The following is a 9,925-nucleotide window of genomic DNA, read 5'->3' as shown; positions in this document are numbered from 1 at the left end:
CTCAGTGGTATTGAATTGAGATAAAATTTTGTTAGTCCAATTTGGGAAAAAATTAGTTTCATCACCAAATATTAACACTCAGCTCACTCTCCCTCCCTCCCTCCCCCTCTCCCTCCCTCTCTACCCCTTCATCAGTAAAAATATATCTCCAGGGCCCTGGCTGGGTAGCTCAGTTGGTTAGAGCACTGTCCCGATATGCCAAGGTTGCAGGTTCAATTCCAGGTCAGGGCACATAGAAGAATCAACCAATGAATGCATAAGTAAGTGGAACAACATTTTAATACAATTTGATATTTCTCTTTCTCAAAATCAATAAATAAATAAAAAAAAAGAAACTGGAAGAGGATGGGGGAGACAGTTCACTCCCAAAATGACCAGCCTAAAAATAAAACAAACATATCCTCAGGATTAAAAAAAATTAACACTTGGAATGAATGCTAATTTGAGGCACCATTCCTTCTCTCGGTAGGAGAGAAAAGAAAGCGACGTGTCCCTCTGACTACTGACTCAGGCGCAGGGAGCCGGGCAGGATGCGTCACTGCCCTTCTGGGTGATGGCAGCTGTGCAGTGGTGTTTAGAATCAAGAAGTACGAGTAGAAAGAAAAAGACCATAAAACTGGAGAGGAATTGGAGTCATTCAAGCAACAAGAAACATTTTGTAATTTCTTTTGAGCAGTCCAGTCATGGGTCGACTCTGGCCCGAATTTCATTTTATAAAGGTCTGGCAGGTCCCACATAAGAGAGCCCTATGAACCGACCTCAGACCCTAGTTCTAAGGGTACTTTCACAAGCTGTTTGTAAAGGTAAATACAAATCTCAACTATATTTAAAAAAAATATTTAAAAAAAATATTTCTATGACGACAAAAGGGAGAGCTTTCCCCTTCCTTTTTCTTAACATTTTTTTTTCAGAAAACATATAATATAAATCCCCCCCCCCCCCCCCGTTTTGAGATGTATGTCAATATTTTAAAAAGCTGGATAAGCCTTCTGCCACTTTTATATCCCAGGACTGACTTCTGGGGGGGCTGTGGAGACGTCTCTGAAATGTGAGCACCCAGGCGGAGGGCGCGGGGTCTCCCCGAGTCCATGGGAGCCCAGCCTGAGCGCCTGGCCCCGAGGAGCCACTTCCCATCTGGGGCAGAGACAGAGAAGTCTCCGCCCTGGACTGCGACAGTAAACCTCGTGTGTGGGGCTGCGTCTCCCAGCTGTGCGAGAGGGTGGGGTCGCCTCATCCGGGCCGTCTGGGATGCAGCTCCCCTGTGACGGGCGTCACAGTCTGACCGAGTGTGGATTCACTGATAAAGCTGTTTCCTTTTCTGCATTTGTGGAGAGGACTGTCGGGGCGGCAGGGGACCCAACATGTTCCTGCTACCAGATGCATTACTAGATTTTACCAGGGAATTCTTACAGGTACCCAGGAAGAGAAATATTGCTATCTTTGTTTTAACGTGAGTCTAAACGAAAATACAAATAAAGGGAAGGTACTGGGAGTTGGCTGTAGAACCAGGAATAGAGCCCAGAGTTCTACCTCCAACTCCTAAGGAAGAGGAGAAAAAGAAAACCCGGTAAGACCACACTTCTTCCCCCAAGGAAGTTAGCTTGGTCTTGCAGTCTAAGTGAAGTGGCCTTTCCTTATGGCTCAGAATATAATGCCGCATTCAAGTGAGGGGCAGTTATCTCGGCTCATACTCTTGTAGTCCTGCTGTTTGCACAAATTCTGATAACGTCAAGGAATCAGATTTTGCCCCAGTGTGCCCTTTCCGCTCTAAAAATAAGCCGATATTGTCCCTGTAGGGAAGACTGATGGAGCGATTAAACAAAGGTTCTTGGATTCCCAGGAGCTCCCGCGTGTGCCGAGAAATGACCTGAAACACAAAGACGGTTGTTGAGTGGGACTGACCTGAAGACACAACTGTATCAAAGCAGTCTTACTCACTCTCCTAGGCCGCTTGCATGCTAACCCCTTCAGTTATCTCTTTGGGAAAATGCATTAATAAAGTAACATTTTGAAAGGCTTACTAGCCTGGCCTTATCGAAACAAAGTTCTTAAGAGAAACATAACGTAATTCATCTTTTCAAATCTTTTACAGATGTTTCTAGGCGCTTACATAAGACGGCTATGGGTGGGTTCATTTCTTTCCTTTGGCTGAGCAATCTGACCAACCATCTGAGCAAATAATATGCTCAGATTAGGAGGCATGCTTATCTCTGGAAAGGTTAATAAATAACACGTCTATAAGAAGCTCAATTAATCTGCAGCTAGAAAAAATTATAATGGCCCTGGCCAGTGTGGCTCAGTTGGCTGGGCATTGTTCTGGAAACCGAAAGGTTGTCAGTTCGATTCCTGGTCAGGGCACATGCATGGGTTACAGGTTCGGTCCCTGGTTGGGGCACATGTGAGAGGCAACTGATTCAGTTTCTCTCTCCCATCGATGTTTCTCTCCCTTTCTCTCCCCTTTCCTTCCCCTCTCTCTAAAATAAAAAAATAAAGAAAAAACATTTTTTAAAGTAAAAAAATTATTATGCAATATTCAATTTGTTTCACTAAAAATATATCTTAAATTCTAAACAGCAGACATTAAAGTTCCAGCTGTTTTATTAGTACCTATACTTGTATATAGGTAATTCTTTTAAAGTATCTTTTGCCACAATTCTCAGTATTTCTAAAACATAATTTATATTCATTGAGCATTATGCCACTTGATATTCTAGATTAAGGTATCACTGAGCTTTCAAATTTTAGTTTTAATCATAGGTCTGTTATTAATACTACTATTTAAATTTATATCCTGTGTCTGGATGAGACTGTTCATGAAATTGCTGCTAGAACACAGCCAAAGGACTATGTGGAATGGTTTTTTTTTTAGTTTAAAACTACTGGCTATAGTTACAAGACTGTAAAATTCATGCCACAGACCATTCTAAACCTGATACAAAGCTTCCCATTAGCCATGTACTTTAGATAGGCAAGACACCTTTCTTCTCAAATCTTACTTGGTTTTGTTTAGACTCTAGAGATGGTGTGTGGGGAAAAGAGCATCTACATGGTTTTCTTGCTTTCCAGTGGAAACACTAATTGAGGTGTGTAGCCATTGAGGTTTCTAAGAGTTGAGATCCAAGTTACTACCGGTGGCTCTTAAGAATCCTCATTGATAACTGGTGCTGCTACACTGAGCACCTTGCTTGGTCAGCGTCGCACCCTGACTCTCCTTTTGAGTGTCCCTAACCAGAAGAGGTTATTTCACTAACTCACTGAGGTTTACAGATGGTGCCCCGAGGAGGAACCTTGTAGTCACAGACATACTCACTATTAACCAAAATAGCTATGTGTCTACTGTGGGCCCAGAGAGTGCAGTGCTGTTAAATTTTTAATGCAGAAATTAGAAGTGTTATAAAGCAATCAGTTACACGTGGGATCAAGAAATATACTCTAATCACCCCCCCTCGAATTCAGTGATCCTTAAGGTATGTCTGAGGTTCACTGATGGACCATGAGGGCTATAAATGTCCTCTGATGGGCTATAAATTTATCTAAAATTGTGAGTCCTTTAATTCTGAGGAATAACAAGCAACAGACCTTATTTTTGCCTAAGACTTAAAGCAACTTACTAGTAACTGAGTAACTGAGTTGCTAACTTAGTAACTGAGTTAGTAAGGATTGTTGAAGTAGGTGTTCAGGAAGATCAATATTAAAGTGTTCTGAGGACACTCAATTCCACGTCCCAGGACAGTGGCCCGTCCTCAGCGCTCGGCAGCTCTTCCGAGCGCCTGCTCCCCGTGGGCTCGTGGGCTCAGGCGGTGTCTGCGGCACTGAGGGCTCTCAGGGAGGTTCTGTTTGTACTCTGTCATCGTTGTGCTGTGCACTGATCATGATTTTAAAAAGCTGCTAACTTTGCTTTTATTTGTAAACAGATGGATTTGCTTCATTACCTGTTTATTTTTATTTGTTTATTTTTTGGATTTTATTTATTTATTTTTAGAGAGACAGGAAGGGAGGGAGAAAGAGAGGGAGAGAAACATAGGTGTGTGAGAGATACATCGACCAGTTGCCTCTCGCCTGTCCCCAACTGGAGATCTGGCGCACAACCCAGGCATGTGCCCTGCCTGGGAATCGAACCGGTGACCCTTTGGTTCACAGGCCAGCACTCAATCCACTGAGCCACACCAGCCAGGGCATCATTATCAATTTATTACACACGGCTTAGTTACCTTATAGGAGCAAGGCACATTTGCTTAACTGGAACCTATTGCTTACCTTAATTAAACCTAAAGGTCTAATCTTGTGGTTTAAATGTAAATCATCTATACCATCATTATTAAAGTAGATGTATAATTTCCTTAAAATCTGCTTGTTGATTCATATAACAATGTGAATTAATCTTAAATGCATTTTGCTAAAGGAAAGAAGCCAAACTCAAAGCCTACATATTATTTGACTCCATTTATGTGACATTCTAGAAAAGTCAAAACCAAAGGGACAGCCCTGGCTGGTGTAGCTCAGTGGACTGAGCGAGGGCCTGCAAACCAAAGGGTTGCTGGTTTGATTCCCAGTCAGGGCACATGCCTGGGCTGTGGGCCAGGTCCCCAGTAGGGGGCATGTGAGACACAACCACACATTGATGTTTCTCTCCCTCTCTCCTTTCCTTACCCTCTCTAAAAATAAATAAATAAAATATTTTTTTAAAAAGCCAAAGGGACAAAAAACAATTTAGTGGTTGCCGGGATTGGGGTGGAGGGATAGGCTGACTACAGAGGGGACACAGGGGAAATGTTAGGGTTATAGAATTGTTTTGGATCCCTGACCCTGTGCACTTGTTAAAACCCACAGAACTGCATGCAGTGTGGCTTTATGCAAGTTTTTAAAGAGCTAGGATGTTGTGCAACCCCTGATAAGGAGGTAGGGAATAAAGGAGCTAGCTTTGAAAATCAGTGCTTTGTCTAGGTCAGTGATTTTCAACTGGTGTGCTACAAGAACTTTTTAAAAAGGCAATACATGACTATTGAATCAGGGGCACTGACCTCTTTTCCCTTAGATTGTCAAATAAAAAAATGAGAACAGTCAACACAATAATAGCCATTTGGTGTGAATGAATCAAAATTATACCTATTTATTTATTTATTTTTAGAGAGAAGGGAAAGGAGGAAGAAAGAGAAGGAGACAAATATCAACCAGTTGCCTTTCACATGCCCCCAACTGGGGATCAGTTTCCCTGGGCAACCCAGGTGTGTGTCCTGGCTGGGAATCAAACTGGCGACCTTTTCACAGGCTGGTGCTTAATCCACTGAGCCACACCAGTTAGGGCTATTTTTTTTTTGTCAGTTTGGCAAAAAAAAATACACCTTTTTGGTATGCTGCAAAGTTTTAGTAATTAGTTTATGTATGCCAAGATAAAATCACTGGTCTAGGGAGTGTAAGGCTAAAGACAAAACGACTATATACAAACACTGTACTCTGGGAAAGGTGTTTCTCATAGGTATACATGTTTACAGGTAAAGAGAGCCAGGCTGCTTGCTGTCAGAGAAAGAAGTTACAGAGCAGCAAAGGCGGACAGGGAGTAAGAAGGATGGAAAGGCTGGAATGAACCCTGTGGTACTGGACTGGAGTCAGAGGTATCAGGACAGCTATTAGCAGAGTTTAAGAGGTTAAATGCTCATGTAGAGCTTAATGTGTTTAATAATTTAAAGGATGTTTTTATTTCTTGTTGCAAGGGAAAGGGATTAGATATTAACAAGTATAATTTTCTTTTCTAAATCATATCACTTATAGAATTATGTGGTTCTAAGGTTTGATCAAGAGTCACTTGGGGGACAAATTCCAGGGTTTACCCTACATGTAATGAATCAACATCTCTGGACTGTGGAGCCTAGGAATCTTTAAAAGAAAATTTCATCTGATTTTGAAGACTATCCAAGTTTAAGAACCACTGAGGCAGAACATTTATGGTCAGTCGTGTACTGAATGAAACCACTGGTATGAGGGGGAGCTGTATTAAAGAAAAGGTTATAAATAAGATTATGTATATGAAGCTTTGTAAACCATTAAACACTGTAAATGGAGAGTATTATGAGGCAAAGAAACATGGTCATGGACTGTTGGTGCTGGAGAAATCTTAGGAAACTGAGGTCCAAAGAGGTTAATGTAACTTGTTTTCAAGTTAGGTACCAAAGCAGGCAAAATACGTATGGTGTTACTTAAGTGCCAATGGGTGGTAGAGACATAGAATGTATGAGATCTTGGAAGGGGAGGTTACTGTGACCTGGGAAGGTCAGGAAAGACTTCTTGGGGAGAAGAAAGTTGAGCTGGGTCTTAAGGATGATTAAGATTCATATTAGCCATAGAGAAGGGGCAAGCTGCAGAAAGAGGAATGCAAAAGACAGGTCTGGGAGCGTGTGAGACCTGCGAGGCTAGAACAGAAGATGCATGTAGAAGAGTGGCAGGAAGAGGATGGTGGCTGGAGAAAACCTGGGGAGTGGCTTGAATCCTAAACTAAGGGGTTGAGCCTATCATGTAGGCAGAGGGGATCCAAAAGGTTTCTGAGTAGCATACATATGGTTGGAAGGTGAGCGTTTAAAAGAAGCACTCTTGAATCCAGAGGGCCCACAGGGTCTACAAGTAGAAGGTTGCTGGAATGTTCTAAGTGTAAGGCAATAACAGTCTGAACAAGTGGGAGTGGAGAAAACCATATGCTATAAGAGGAACTGACAGTTCATGGGATCTTTGTGGGGATCAAAGGAGACAGAAGGAGAGAGGAAGAAACCACTGTGAGGCTGGGGGCTGGGAGTCCAGTAACACTATTGACAAAAATTGGAGGCCAGGGAGGAAGAAAAGGAGATTTGTTTGAACCCAGGAGCATTGTTACAGTGGTCTATGGGGAAACTTGATACACAACTCACCTTCATGTCCTCAAAATCTGTTATCCCCATCTGAGGGAGGTTTGAGCAGTTTACATGGATGAGTTTTCGGCCACTGATGAAGTTTGTGGTAAAACACTCCTATTAGTACAATGAGGACATCATTCAAAAGATGTATGGTGGAAGGGAGGGAGGGAGGGAAGGAAGGAAAAGAAGGGAAGGAAGGAAGGAAGGAAGGAAAGAAGGGAAAGAGGAAGGAAGGGAGAGAGGAAGGGGGCAGGAAGGAGGGAGGGAGGAGAGAAGGAGGGTAGGGAAGGGAGGGAGGGAATAAATCATGTTTTCCTCCTGTTCTATACTGAGCAAATTTTAAATTTAAATTAAGTTTAAATTTAGTACTAATCCTAATAATCACACATATTTTCCATCTAAGCTTTTGCTAAAATTTTTTTGCATGATACAATCAGTTTTCATGCTGCAACTACATTTTAAGTATGGGGTTACAAAAAATATTAGATCTTGTTTTTTTGTAGTAGCCTAATAACATAATTGTCATCAATGAAATAAAAGGATTTACTTTTCACTTTGTCTTTTTAATAACACTATTTTTGGTTAATTGGATATTTAAATTAGTATTATTAGGTGCTCATGATACATATGACATATTTGGGACACTTAAGATTAATAGTACACCTTCAAGTTAGGGAGCTAAAACAACTTCACAAAGTATCAAAAAGTCTACCTTGGATGAAAGTTATTAAAAAAATAGTTTTCAGGGGAAAAATACAGTTTTCCATGAAAAGAGGTCTATCTAAATTCCTTAGTCTTTATTCAAGGATTGCAGCGAAGTAAAATCACTGCGATGAATAAGAAAAACATACAAATGTGACTCTCCTCTCCCCAAACAAAAATATCCATCAATGGAAAGGCCAAAATTAAAATCCAAGTTACTTCTACCATAGTTCAGGACTTTTCTATACTCCTAGTAAGAAAGAGGGAAGAACTCAAGTAAGTGCTAGAAAAATAAGCAGAAGAATGAGAGTATAATTTCAAAAAAATTATTTTTGTATACCTTGTATTGAGGGAAGCCTAACTCGCTAATCCACTCTGCAACTTTTTCTGGGCTCCATTTAAGACACTCAAATTGTAGCTCAATCCTTTCTTTTGACTGGGTTCCTTGATCTTCATGTACCAGTTTCTTCAACTCTAGGGACTCTCTTAAATCCCTCTGAGACTCTGAGGGATGTAAGTCATTACTGGTATCAGTAAGCTCATACAGTTCCGGGGATTCTTTTGAAAACGTATAATCTGTATTTACTGAGATTATGTCTCTTACCTCTAGAGACTCTAACATAGAGTCTTTCATAACTCTTTTAGTTTCTTTTACTAATGATGTTTCTTCATTGTCAGAATCCTCTAGCTCATCTTTCTCTAAGAAATACTTAAATTTGATGGGTTTTGACCTATCTTCCTTGGCAAATTCTTTATATGTCTCTTGTCTATGTAGTGATTTGGCTTTATCTGGTAACCCTAAATCTTTATCCTCAGTTGGCTGTGTTGGTGTCTTCTCTTGAACTTCTGGTTTGGTCTTCTGTGGTAGCACCTGACCTGTGTCCTCAGTTGATTTACTCTGTGTCTTTGGTTCTTCCTCTGCAAACTCTGGTACAGTCTGTTCTGGTGGTTCCAGATCTTTCTCTTCAGTTGACTGTCTTAGTGTGTCCTCTGATTTGGACTCCTGTAGTGGTGCTAGTCCTGTCTCCTTAGCTGATTCTCTCTGCGTATCTTTTTGAACTGTTGGTTCAGTATCTTCTCGTGGTTCTAGAACTTTCTCCACAGTTGACTTTCTTTGTATCTCCTCTTGAATTTCTGATTTGATCTCTCCTAATAACTCTAGACCCATTTCTTCAATTGGTTTTTCTGAGTTTTCCTCAGGAAACTCTGATTTGATCTCTTCTGGTAGCTCGGGCACTTTTCCTTCAGTTGACTTTGTTCGCGTCTCCTCAGTATAGTCACTAGGTATCTGGTCTGGAAACTCCTGTTCAATCTGCTCAGTCCCTTCTTCCTCAGTTGGTTTTCTTCCTGTCTCCTCTGAAACCCCTGACTTAGTATCTTCTGGAGACTCTAGACCTGCCTCCTGAGTCGACTTTCTTGCTTTCTCTTCTGTAAACTCTAGTATGGTCTGCTCAGATGGCTCTGTCCTTTCCTCCTCAGGTGACTCTGTTTGTGTCTGCTCTGGAAACTCTGATGTGGTCGCCTTTTGTGGCTGCAGAACTGCCTCTTCAATCGATTTTCTTGGTTTCTCACTTGGAAATTCAGGTTGGGTCTCCTCTGGAGGTTCCAGACTTGACTCTTCATTTTGTTCTGTCTGTATTTCCTCTGTAACCCCTGGTTTGGTTTCCTCTACTAACTCTAACCCTGTCTCACTGACTGTGGCCCATGGAACCTCAGACTCAGTTTCCTTTGGTAGCTCTAGATCTATTTCCTTTGCTGACTCTATGAATACATCCTCTGTAACATCTGGCGTGGCCTCCTCCGGTGGCTCTGGGTCTGGCTCCTCCTGCTTTTCATCCATACGGTCCACCAAATCCTTGAAAAACTCCTCTACCATCCCTCGGGATGTCTCCAGCATTACCTCTTCGGGGATCCCAGTCTCAGTCTCGCTAGAGCGATCCGTCTCTGACTCCTTGGGCATCTCTTCCTCGGGCGTCAGGGTTGGGTTTTGGTGTGGGTCTGTAGTCTTAGTACTCTCAGGCGCCAGGTCTTTGAAGTTCTCCTCCTCCGTCCCTGGCTGTGGCTCTTGGTCCATCTCTTCACGTGGCTCCGGGTCTGCCTCTGCCCTGACGTCTGGTTCCGCATTTTCGGTTCTTTTAAGAAGCCCAGGCAGTTGCGGTCTCTCGGACCCCAGGTCTTCATTTTCCTCGGGGTCGGAATTGTAGTCCTCCGGGACTTCAGCCATGACGCCGACTAGCCCACGCGCCCGAGCCTCCTAGCAACCCTAACTTCCGACAGCGTCTCTGCGGATACCACGGTTTCCGGCCAGGTCTTCCTGCCTCTCCCCCCAGGTTTTGTTTGTT

General features: G+C 42.3%; 1 protein-coding gene across 1 annotated transcript; it reads right to left on the bottom strand.

Annotated features, from left to right (window-relative positions):
• Positions 1-1,072: 1,072 nt before the first annotated feature.
• On the bottom strand, positions 1,073-9,857 carry SAMD15 (sterile alpha motif domain containing 15). The gene is made up of 3 exons (XM_045822177.1): positions 7,924-9,857; positions 6,897-6,995; positions 1,073-1,867 (listed from the first exon to the last, which is right to left on the bottom strand). The coding sequence occupies exons 1-3, from the start codon at positions 9,805-9,807 to the stop codon at positions 1,676-1,678; spliced, it is 2,175 nt and encodes a 724-aa protein (XP_045678133.1). The 5' UTR covers positions 9,808-9,857; the 3' UTR covers positions 1,073-1,675.
• Positions 9,858-9,925: the final 68 nt, after the last annotated feature.

The sequence above is a fragment of the Phyllostomus hastatus genome, unplaced genomic scaffold (genome assembly GCF_019186645.2).
Source record: "Phyllostomus hastatus isolate PE091 unplaced genomic scaffold, TTU_PhHast_1.1 phas_scaffold_501, whole genome shotgun sequence".
NCBI lineage: Eukaryota > Metazoa > Chordata > Mammalia > Chiroptera > Phyllostomidae > Phyllostomus > Phyllostomus hastatus.
This window is presented reverse-complemented; position numbering and strand designations above follow the sequence as displayed.